This window comes from Aulonocara stuartgranti, assembly GCF_965226115.1.
Source record: "Aulonocara stuartgranti genome assembly, chromosome: 19".
NCBI classification, from domain to species: domain Eukaryota; kingdom Metazoa; phylum Chordata; class Actinopteri; order Cichliformes; family Cichlidae; genus Aulonocara; species Aulonocara stuartgranti.
This window is the reverse complement of record NC_138955.1, coordinates 18,335,568-18,347,899: the sequence shown is the minus strand read 5'-3', so window position 1 is coordinate 18,347,899 and position 12,332 is coordinate 18,335,568. Positions and strand designations below refer to the sequence as shown.

The following is a 12,332-nucleotide window of genomic DNA, read 5'->3' as shown; positions in this document are numbered from 1 at the left end:
GACTTTGTCACAGTTGGCCCAATTAGTGTGCCAAACCTGGATCAAATATTGGATAACCCATGTAAGACACCCCCCACACCCACCCACCCACCCCCCAAAAAACTAATCTTACCACAAAGGAAGCTGGAACTGAGCAGCCTGTTTGAGAAGAAAAAGAAAGGAAACAAATCAATGGAGTAGTCATTACAGTGCTGGTACTGGGCTTTTGGGAAAAGTTTAGTCAGGAAAGCCCATTTGCCACATACGTGGGAATGTGTCCTGGAGGTACTGCTTGCTTGATCTCACGCCCTGTGAAAGGTCCAGTGGCAATGCTGCCAAACTCTGCGCAAGACCATCGTATCTAAAGGAAGAAAAGAATTCATTGTGACTTGTCAGGAGCCTCAGCTTGGCATTGTGCACACCCAAATGTCTAACTGTGGATATCAGAAATATCTTACACAGCCTGGTAGGATTCACAGGTGATGTTACTGGGGATCACCCGCAAGCTGCTAGGAAGGATGCTCGCCATCACAGGAACCAAATAAACCTGGAACCACTGTTGATAGTCTTCTGGCTGAAAGTCTTTAAGCTGAGGAGCAAGGGCTGTCAAGGTCAGGCTCAAAATGGTGTCTCGCACATCTAGATTTTGGATGAGGGTGACATTTCTCTGAAAAGAGAAGGGGATCATAATAAGGTCAGAGAGGAAGTTCTGAAGTCTTTGTGGAAATGCGGAGATGAGGGGGAGCTTATCTAAACTAAATCTTTGTACTTCTGTACAGCAGGGATGCCTCAAGGCATGAAGCATATCAGAAATGGATCATTTTCAGTTAAACACTTGAGCAGGTTTATGAAAGAACACTGTTAACATTTGTTGATGTTTGCACTGAGGTAAGGTTACCAATGAGAATTCACCTGCTTGTTGATGTTTGCAAAAGCCTGGAAGAATTGGTTGAGCTGCTCATAATCACTGGTCTCTGTCAAGCTTGTCAACACCTCCCTTACAACATGTGCATCGTTTAAAGCACCACTGTTTGGATCAAGGATTAGATCAGCCTTCTGCGATGGTGAAAGAACGTCCAGAACTGCCAGCTATGGATACAAAAAAGTAGAATTCATGAAATGCATGTCTTTTGTATAATTTCCAGAATTTTGCTTTGCTATTCTCAAGAAAGACAGGAAGAGTAATAAGAGTAAAGCTTACCGTAGAGATGTTGAAGTCTTTGAGGTCAGAGTATGATGTATATTGGACGAATGGACCCAGATTTGCTTTAACCCATTGGGCATCACTCTCATTTTGTTGCCTGCAAGCTAAGGCATGCAGACAAAAGTTAGGATGTGCTCAATTTAGCAAGGTTTGTGACTGGTAGACATGAAAGAATTTAAGTTTTTTGTCTGAGTGCTTTTCAAGACATTTCACACTTGAAAACACATAACGCACCCTATGTCTGCCCTACCTGGCTCATTGATGGCATTTTCAGCATTTCTTAGGTAGCCCAGCAGACCATGTGTGATCTCTTGCCGTCTGTACAGTGGCATCTCCTGGATAACTGAAGCCAACCCACTCACACTGCAACAGTTGAAAGAAAACGTTCTCATGCTGTTCTTTGTCAGTATTGTCATTTTCATTTGCAACAAAATCTTGATTGCTCCAAGAAAACTACTCACATGACTTGGTAATTCATGCAGCTGATGTTTGTGGTTGTGTTTATGAGCATTTCTGGAGTAAAACTGGCAAGGATAGGAATCAGTTTCACATGGAACCAAAGTTCATAGTCGTTTGTCGTGAAAGTGGAGAAATGTGGACTGATGATGATGAAGGTCGTATTCATGATCCGATCTCTCACAACAGGCTGGAAATGTGGGGTCTGTCATATTAAAGTGGAAAAAGACATAAGCAAAGGTGAGATTGCATGTTGGAAGTACATCCATACAACATGGTACAAAAGCTGTAACCATTTGTTTTCTAAGATACAATAGCCAACAATGGATGTAGCGGTTGAGACCGATGTCTTATTCTGTGTTTACTTCTGGAATCAAATATCTGCATTGTCCTCCTTCACCCTTTTAGGAGGCTAGCCTACCTGTCCATTGGCTGTCAGCTGTGTCAGGAATTCATCCACATTTTTTAGAACATTGCCCTCTTCAAGCTTTTCAAACACAAGATCAATAAAATCTGTGTTATTTGAGGCTCCAGAGCTCAGTAGCAGCTGTGCCACCTCAGAGGGATTGAGCGTTGACAACAATCCAGCCTACAACAGGGAATCAACATAATATCAGACAACAGTAATGACCAATGCTGTGGGTAAAGGATTAGAGTTTGCAACCAAAGAAAGTGTGCTCTATGATTTGCTTGTATTTTTGATATGGCAAAATAAACTCCTGTGTTTGTTTTCTTAAGTCTACAATTTTGTTTTCCTGTTCTTAAGGGAGGACTAGAAGTGCAATGTAGGGCTTACCGTAGAGATGTTGAAGTCTTTGAGGTCAGAGTATGATGTATATTGGATGAATGGACCCAGATTTGCTTTAACCCATTGGGCATCACTCTCATTTTGTTGCCTGCAAGCTAAGGCATACAAACAAAAGTTAGGATGTGCCAAATTTAGGAAGGTTTTTGACAGGTAGACATGAAAGAATATGTGGGCAAGTTTTTTGTCTGAGTGCTTTTCAAGACATTTCACACTGGAAAGCACATAACGCACCCTATGTCTGCCCTACCTGGCTCATTGTTGGCATTTTCAGCATTTCTTAGATAGCCCAGCAGACCATGTGTGATCTCTTGCCGTCTGTACAGTGGCATCTCCTGGATAACTGAAGCCAACCCACTCACACTGCAACAGTTGAAAGAAAACGTTCTCATGCTGTTCTTTGTCAGTATTGTCATTTTCATTTGCAACAAAATCTTGATTGCTCCAAGAAAACTACTCACATGACTTGGTAATTCATGCAGCTGATGTTTGTGGTTGTGTTTATGAGCATTTCTGGAGTAAAACTGGCAAGGATAGGAATCAGTTTCACATGGAACCAAAGTTCATAGTCGTTTGTCGTGAAAGTGGAGAAATGTGGACTGATGACGATGAAGGTCGTATTCATGATCCGATCTCTCACAACAGGCTGGAAATGTGGGGTCTGTCATATTAAAGTGGAAAAAGACATAAGCAAAGGTGAGATTGCATGTTGGAAGTACACCCATACAACATGGTACAAAGGCTGTAACCATTTGTTTTCTAAGATACAATAGCCAACAATGGATGTAGCGGTTGAGACCGATGTCTTATTCTGTGTTTACTTTTAGAATCAAATATCCACATTGTCCTCCTTCACCCTTTTAGGAGGCTAGCCTACCTGTCCATTGGCTGTCAGCTGTGTCAGGAATTCATCCACATTTTTTAGAACATTGCCCTCTTCAAGTTTTTCAAACACAAGATCAATAAAATCTGTGTTATTTGAGGCTCCAGAGCTCAGTAGCAGCTGTGCCACCTCAGAGGGATTGAGCGTTGACAACAATCCAGCCTACAACAGGGAATCAACATAATATCAGACAACAGTAATGACCAATGCTATGGGTAAATGAATAGAGTTTGCAACCAAAGAAAGTGTGCTCTATGATTTGCTTGTATTTTTGATATGGCAAAATAAACTCCTGTGTTTGTTTTCTTAAGTCTACAATTTTGTTTTCCTGTTCTTAAGGGAGGACTAGAAGTGCAATGTAGGGCTTACCGTAGAGATGTTGAAGTCTTTGAGGTCAGAGTATGATGTATATTGGGAGTCTAAAGAATGGACCCAGATTTGCTTTAACCCATTGGGCATCACTCTCATTTTGTTGCCTGCAAGCTAAGACATGCAGACAAAAGTTAGGATGTGCTCAATTTAGGAAGGTTTGTGACTGGTAGACATGAAAGAATTTAAGTTTTTTGTCTGAGTGCTTTTCAAGACATTTCACACTGGAAAACACGTAATGCACCCTATGTCTGCTCTACCTGGCTCATTGATGGCATTTTCAGCATTTCTTAGGTAGCCCAGCAGACCATGTGTGATCTCTTGCCGTCTGTACAGTGGCATCTCCTGGATAACTGAAACCAATCCACTCACACTGCAACAGTTGAAAGAAAACATTCTCATGCTGTTCTTTGTCTCTATTGTCATTTTCATTTGCAACAAAATCTTGATTGCTCCAAGAAAACTACTCACATGACTTGGTAGTTCATGCAGCTGATGTTTGTGGTTGTGTTTATGAGCATTTCTGGAGTAAAACTGGCAAGGATAGGAATCAGTTTCACATGGAACCAAAGTTCATAGTCGTTTGTCGTGAAAGTGGAGAAATGCGGACTGATGACGATGAAGGTCGCATTCATGATCCGATCTCTCACAACAGGCTGGAAAATTGGCATCTGTGAAATTGAGGTGGAAAAGAAGCTAAGCAATACAGAGACTGCATGTTGTAAATGTACTCATACAACATGTCACAAAGGTTGCAAACAAGTCTTCTCTATGATAGACTCCTTGAAGAGTTGTGTAGCGGTTTAGCAAATGTCTTATTCTGTCTTATCCTGCTGGAATAAAACACCAGGATTGTCCTCCTTCACCCTTTTAGAAGCCTAGCATACCTGTCCATTGGCTGTCAGTTGTGTGAGGAATCCATCCACATTTTCTAGAGCGTTGCCCTCTTGCAGTCGCTCAAACACACGATCAATCAAATCTGTGTTATTGGAGGCTCCCAAACTCAGTACCAGCTGTGCCACCTGAGAAGGACTGAGGACTGACAACAATTCAGCCTACAAAAGAGAACCAGCATAATATCAGACAGCAGTCATGGAAATGTTCTGGGTAAAAGAATTCCGTTTACAGGAAGATGTACATCTGCAGTTGGCACTCACAGCGGACAAATTAGGATTGAAGGCTTCCAAGTCCTGCACAGTTGCAAAATCAGAGAAGTCGTGCCTTTAGCCACGCTTGGCTCCCCGTGATAGATGAGACACAGCCAGGATCTGCAGAAAAAGCAAGAAAGTTATTGACAGGGTAATATACCACATGTTGTCATGGAAAAACCAAAGTGAGCTTGAGTTTCTCCTTTTACCTGTTGAGTCATTTCTTGACAAGAACGGTTTGATGAAGTGAGTGAAGACTGCTTGCTGTGTGTCTCTGTCCATGGATGCCTTTTGGCTTCCAAATGCCTGAATGCTACATTTGAGAGAAAGCTTTCAACATCTAAACTTCTAGTCAACTGCACATTTGCAGAACAGAGCTATATGTCTCATATTTACTTACACAGTCTGGTATGTCTGGCAGCTGAAGTTTTTGGAGCTAAGGCAAAATAGGAAGTTGAAAGATGGAACGGCCAGAAACGGACGGATCTTTGTCTTGAACCAGCTGGTAATGAACTCCTCACTCTGTAGTTGTGCCTGGCTGAAGTTGTCAGTTCTCACTTCTCCAAGAGCCTCGAGCACATTTGACGAGGTCGGGTAGGTGTTGTTGACGGCCTTGAATTGGCAGAAAAATAATTGTAGCTGGACCCAAACTTCACGCAGGGAAATGGCAATATTGTGAAAATGTGATTTTGTACTTACCATGTTAGCAAATGTCTCAAGGGCCTGGTCCAGTACAGCAGAGGCTTTTTGGAAGAAAGCTTCCAGACTTCTACTGGGTATATGTTTTGGCTTTTCAGTGTGCAGTTCAGCAGTGTGACCAAGTTGCTGGATGTGAGATAGGGAGCCTTGAAAAGAAAATTGACAAAGAATACAGCCATTTTGTCAGAGCTCATGGAGATTTGTCTCAGGACCATAATGGGGCAAAATCCATGTTCTGTTTTTGGAGTTTAAAAAGGAATCTTACAGAGGAACAGGCATGTTCTGTGATGGTGAAATTGCACAGGGCTGCCGAGGAATTGCCAGCTGACAGGATTTGCTCAAGTTTTGAACTGTGGAAAAAACACAATAAATTGAAATCCAATGTCCCCTTAATTACACTGTGTTAACAAATTTTACCTAGACAGAATCAACATTGAACAAAACGGCATTTCACCCACCCATCAACTCCATTACAAATGAGATTCACTGTGAAAAGAGAATGGTTGTGTGTCAGATAATAGTCCTTCAGAATGCATTTATATCCTTAGAGTTGAAATGTGTACTTCTAGACAGACTTACCATGAACTGGGGTCACCTTGCACTGAAGACAAAGAGAATATGAGTGTTAGTATAGTGGAAACATCTTCTTCAAGTGTAAATACCTTGACTTTGTCACAGTTGGCCCAATTAGTGTGCCAAACCTGGATCAAATATTGGATAACCCATGTAAGACACCCCCCACACCCACCCACCCACCCCCCAAAAAACTAATCTTACCACAAAGGAAGCTGGAACTGAGCAGCCTGTTTGAGAAGAAAAAGAAAGGAAACAAATCAATGGAGTAGTCATTACAGTGCTGGTACTGGGCTTTTGGGAAAAGTTTAGTCAGGAAAGCCCATTTGCCACATACGTGGGAATGTGTCCTGGAGGTACTGCTTGCTTGATCTCACGCCCTGTGAAAGGTCCAGTGGCAATGCTGCCAAACTCTGCGCAAGACCATCGTATCTAAAGGAAGAAAAGAATTCATTGTGACTTGTCAGGAGCCTCAGCTTGGCATTGTGCACACCCAAATGTCTAACTGTGGATATCAGAAATATCTTACACAGCCTGGTAGGATTCACAGGTGATGTTACTGGGGATCACCCGCAAGCTGCTAGGAAGGATGCTCGCCATCACAGGAACCAAATAAACCTGGAACCACTGTTGATAGTCTTCTGGCTGAAAGTCTTTAAGCTGAGGAGCAAGGGCTGTCAAGGTCAGGCTCAAAATGGTGTCTCGCACATCTAGATTTTGGATGAGGGTGACATTTCTCTGAAAAGAGAAGGGGATCATAATAAGGTCAGAGAGGAAGTTCTGAAGTCTTTGTGGAAATGCGGAGATGAGGGGGAGCTTATCTAAACTAAATCTTTGTACTTCTGTACAGCAGGGATGCCTCAAGGCATGAAGCATATCAGAAATGGATCATTTTCAGTTAAACACTTGAGCAGGTTTATGAAAGAACACTGTTAACATTTGTTGATGTTTGCGCTGAGGTAAGGTTACCAATGAGAATTCACCTGCTTGTTGATGTTTGCAAAAGCCTGGAAGAATTGGTTGAGCTGCTCATAATCACTGGTCTCTGTCAAGCTTGTCAACACCTCCCTTACAACATGTGCATCGTTTAAAGCACCACTGTTTGGATCAAGGATTAGATCAGCCTTCTGCGATGGTGAAAGAACGTCCAGAACTGCCAGCTATGGATACAAAAAAGTAGAATTCATGAAATGCATGTCTTTTGTATAATTTCCAGAATTTTGCTTTGCTATTCTCAAGAAAGACAGGAAGAGTAATAAGAGTAAAGCTTACCGTAGAGATGTTGAAGTCTTTGAGGTCAGAGTATGATGTATATTGGACGAATGGACCCAGATTTGCTTTAACCCATTGGGCATCACTCTCATTTTGTTGCCTGCAAGCTAAGGCATGCAGACAAAAGTTAGGATGTGCTCAATTTAGCAAGGTTTGTGACTGGTAGACATGAAAGAATTTAAGTTTTTTGTCTGAGTGCTTTTCAAGACATTTCACACTTGAAAACACATAACGCACCCTATGTCTGCCCTACCTGGCTCATTGATGGCATTTTCAGCATTTCTTAGGTAGCCCAGCAGACCATGTGTGATCTCTTGCCGTCTGTACAGTGGCATCTCCTGGATAACTGAAGCCAACCCACTCACACTGCAACAGTTGAAAGAAAACGTTCTCATGCTGTTCTTTGTCAGTATTGTCATTTTCATTTGCAACAAAATGTTGATTGCTCCAAGAAAACTACTCACATGACTTGGTAGTTCATGCAGCTGATGTTTGTGGTTGTGTTTATCAGCATTTCTGGAGTAAAACTGGCAAGGATAGGAATCAGTTTCACATGGAACCAAAGTTCATAGTCGTTTGTCGTGAAAGTGGAGAAATGTGGACTGATGATGATGAAGGTCGTATTCATGATCCGATCTCTCACAACAGGCTGGAAATGTGGGCTCTGTCATATTAAAGTGGAAAAAGACATAAGCAAAGGTGAGATTGCATGTTGGAAGTACACCCATACAACATGGTACAAAAGCTGTAACCATTTGTTTTCTAAGATACAATAGCCAACAATGGATGTAGCGGTTGAGACCTATGTTTTATTCTGTGTTTACTTCTGGAATCAAATATCTGCATTGTCCTCCTTCACCCTTTTAGGAGGCTAGCCTACCTGTCCATTGGCTGTCAGCTGTGTCAGGAATTCATCCACATTTTTTAGAACATTGCCCTCTTCAAGCTTTTCAAACACAAGATCAATAAAATCTGTGTTATTTGAGGCTCCAGAGCTCAGTAGCAGCTGTGCCACCTCAGAGGGATTGAGCGTTGACAACAATCCAGCCTACAACAGGGAATCAACATAATATCAGACAACAGTAATGACCAATGCTGTGGGTAAAGGATTAGAGTTTGCAACCAAAGAAAGTGTGCTCTATGATTTGCTTGTATTTTTGATATGGCAAAATAAACTCCTGTGTTTGTCTTCTTAAGTCTACAATTTTGTTTTCCTGTTCTTAAGGGAGGACTAGAAGTGCAATGTAGGGCTTACCGTAGAGATGTTGAAGTCTTTGAGGTCAGAGTATGATGTATATTGGACGAATTGACCCAGATTTGCTTTAACCCATTGGGCATCACTCTCATTTTGTTGCCTGCAAGCTAAGGCATACAAACAAAAGTTAGGATGTGCCAAATTTAGGAAGGTTTTTGACAGGTAGACATGAAAGAATATGTGGGCAAGTTTTTTGTCTGAGTGCTTTTCAAGACATTTCACACTGGAAAACACATAACGCACCCTATGTCTGCCCTACCTGGCTCATTGATGGCATTTTCAGCATTTCTTAGATAGCCCAGCAGACCATGTGTGATCTCTTGCCGTCTGTACAGTGGCATCTCCTGGATAACTAAAGCCAACCCACTCACACTGCAACAGTTGAAAGAAAACGTTCTCATGCTGTTCTTTGTCAGTATTGTCATTTTCATTTGCAACAAAATCTTGATTGCTCCAAGAAAACTACTCACATGACTTGGTAGTTTGTGCAGCTGATGTTTGTGATTGTGTTTATGAGCATTTCTGGAGTAAAACTGGCAAGGATAGGAATCAGTTTCACATGGAACCAAAGTTCATAGTTGTTTGTCGTGAAAGTGGAGAAATGTGGACTGATGATAATGAAGGTCGTATTCATGATCCGATCTCTCACAACAGGCTGGAAAATTGTCATCTGTGAAATTGAAGTGGAAAAGAAGCTAAGCAATACAGATACTGCATGTTGTAAATGTACTCATACAACATGGTAAATGGTAAATGGCCTGTATTTATATAGCGCTTTACTAGTCCCTAAGGACCTCAAAGCGCTTTACATATCCAGTCATCCACCCATTCACGCACACATTCACACACTGGTGATGGTAAGCTACATTGTAGCCACAGCCACTCTGGGGCGCACTGACAGATGGTACAAACGCTGCAAGCAATTCTTTTCTATGATAGACTCCTTGAAGACTTGTGTAGCGGTTTAGCAAATGTCTTATTCTGTCTTATCCTGCTGGAATAAAACACCAGGATTGTCCTCCTTCACCCTTTTAGAAGCCTAGCATACCTGTCCATTGGCTGTCAGTTGTGTGAGGAATCCATCCACATTTTTTAGAGCGTTGCCCTCTTGCAGTCGCTCAAACACACGATCAATCAAATCTGTGTTATTGGAGGCTCCCAAACTCAGTACCAGCTGTGCCACCTGAGAAGGACTGAGGACTGACAACAATTCAGCCTACAAAAGAGAACCAGCATAATATCAGACAGCAGTCATGGAAATGATCTGGGTAAAAGAATTCCGTTTACAGGAAGATGTACATCTGCAGTTGGCACTCACAGTGGACAAATTAGGATTGAAGGCTTCCAAGTCCTGCACAGTTGCAAAATCAGAGAAGTCGCCAAGGTTTGCCTTTAGCCACGCTTGGCTCCCCGTGATAGATGAGACACAGCCAGGATCTGCAGAAAAAGCAAGAAAGTTATTGACAGGGTAATATACCACATGTTGTCATGGAAAAACCAAAGTGAGCTTGAGTTTCTCCTTTTACCTGTTGAGTCATTTCTTGACAAGAATGGTTTGATGAAGTGAGTGAAGACTGCTTGCTGTGTGTCTCTGTTCATGGATGCCTTTTGCCTTCCAAATGCCTGAATGCTACATTTGAGAGAAAGCTTTCAATAAATAACATATTCAAAATTCAACATAATTCAACATAATTCAATCACAACCATTTCAAACTTAAATCCCATTGATATTTTAAAACATTGTAATCAACGAATTGGTACATTTTGTCACAACCTCTTCTACACAGAATAAGACCTATATTTCTTTCGTTTATTCATCCACATTTTCATTTCCTTTCATAATTTGATCATTTCATATGGTATTCTAATATGGGATAGTGAACTCTTTTAACCTCAGTCTTTTCATGTCTGGAAAAGTTTCCAACCGCGTTTTACATCGTGGGTAGCAATTTTCAGTTGAAATTCTCCTTTTGACTTATTTTCAATTACATAATTTCTGAATCATTATATAACATTCTTATTTTAAAGAAACACCTTCACAAACGACCACCTTATATTAAGGTGTATGCCTCTTTTACAACAGCTGGGTCACACAGTCATAACTTGTTTGGTCTGACTTGTAATTTAACAATTATGTGATACGCATTTTTCTTTCTTCCCTTTTTTTAGTGATTTCAGTGGACTTTGGGACCCTGACATCAACATTCAATGCAATACACAGTGAGAAATGTGTTCCATGTTAGAATATTCAATTAAAATTGTTTATGTCTTTAATGATTTCCATAAGCAGTTAACAGCAGTCACCAGCAATAATTGGTAAAATGGAATTTATTCACTTACATCTCTTGGAAAGAGGTGCAGCTGAAGTTCCACTTGCTGAGCTGGTTTAGGAAGTTTCCATTGACATAAGGCAAAAGAGGAATCATCTTCACAGAGAACCACAGCCTGATGAATTCGGGGTCACTGTCATTACCCAAACGAAGGCTGTCCATGACTCCAAATACATCCAGAACATCAAATCCAGGGACATTGTTGTTCTGTTACAAGACAAATTTGCCATTTACCATTCTTAAAAGCTGTTACATGTTTTACACCTACACTATACTGAAGTAAAGCATTAGCTCATTTACCAGGTCAAAGAACACTTGTAAAGTCGACTCTACAATCTGCCTGAGATTTTGTTCCACCATCCTCGACTTTTCATCTGTTAAGCTTGCATTTTTACCCCTTTTACAGGATAACTCGCCTGTCAGTTTGTCCACTGCAGCAGAGCTCTAAGAACACATAGAGCAGGTGAAAGCACTGGGTTACTGTCAGTAACTTAGCACAAGGGGGAGTCATTTATCAACAATGCTTTGTGGGGACATTTAACAATTTAAGGTTTAACGATGAATTGATCATTTTTTACTCAAATTAATTCCAAAAGGCTTACTCTTTGAGTGGCATCTTGTAGATTTGCTGCATGGCAAGTTTCCTGGAAACCGTTGGTATGAGTGGTGGCTTTGCTTAAATAAGAAAAAACACGGTAACAGAAATGAATAATAAAGTCATCTTTAACTAAAATAACATCCCTGGAATGTATTAGGTCTACAAACTGTTATTTGAGTTTGCATGCCTACCTGTTTTCAGATAAACCTGGTCCTATAAAATGCAAAAAAGAAAATGAATGAACACATGTATTAACATTTTCAAATTAATAATTAATGGAACATGGATAAGAATTATGTTAATGGATTAACTTTTAAAAGAAGAAAAAGGTGACATTTTATTTTATATTCATATAAAATTGCATATGGTTTATATGTATAAAAAAACTTACCTTGTGTTGTGTTGGACTGTAATGTAAATTTATAAAAGAACATGTTAATTCATGTATTTCATTGTATTTCATTGTTTTTGATTTAATTATTTAATCTTGAAAAAAAAACACTTACAGTTGCAGAGACCAGTCCTGACATACATACTATAGATTTTTTTTTTTATAAAAAAGAAAAGTGTTAGATAAGGATATATATTCTATTAAATGACTAATTGAATGTTCAGAGATACTTACCAATGCCAATAGATGACAGTAGCAGAACTTGCACTGACATTCTTATGCCACCCATCGTGAGAACTCAGTTCTCACTTCTTTTTTTTTTGCCCCTCAGTTGATTTTCAGATTATTTAATTTTTATTTTAGATAAAGA

At 40.4% G+C, this 12,332-nt stretch overlaps 1 protein-coding gene and 1 long non-coding RNA gene across 2 annotated transcripts; both read right to left on the bottom strand.

The window, feature by feature from the left end:
* Positions 1 to 4,302: 4,302 nt before the first annotated feature.
* LOC309695023 lies at positions 4,303 to 4,914 on the bottom strand. The gene is made up of 3 exons (XR_014273022.1): positions 4,854 to 4,914; positions 4,584 to 4,751; positions 4,303 to 4,367 (listed from the first exon to the last, which is right to left on the bottom strand). It is a non-coding gene; the product is annotated as an uncharacterized lncRNA (long non-coding RNA).
* A 484-nt stretch (positions 4,915 to 5,398) lies between these two features.
* Positions 5,399 to 10,327, bottom strand: LOC309694840 (uncharacterized protein; the record flags this gene model as incomplete). The annotated part of the gene is made up of 19 exons (XM_082515083.1): positions 10,170 to 10,327; positions 9,962 to 10,080; positions 9,692 to 9,859; positions 9,114 to 9,313; positions 8,903 to 9,015; positions 8,644 to 8,750; positions 8,269 to 8,436; positions 7,853 to 8,052; positions 7,642 to 7,754; positions 7,389 to 7,495; positions 7,100 to 7,276; positions 6,646 to 6,854; positions 6,454 to 6,548; positions 6,321 to 6,346; positions 6,123 to 6,144; positions 6,002 to 6,029; positions 5,809 to 5,893; positions 5,544 to 5,689; positions 5,399 to 5,456 (listed from the first exon to the last, which is right to left on the bottom strand). Exons 1-19 carry the CDS (start codon positions 10,240 to 10,242, stop codon positions 5,399 to 5,401), a joined length of 2,214 nt encoding a protein of 737 aa, XP_082371209.1. The 5' UTR covers positions 10,243 to 10,327.
* Positions 10,328 to 12,332: the final 2,005 nt, after the last annotated feature.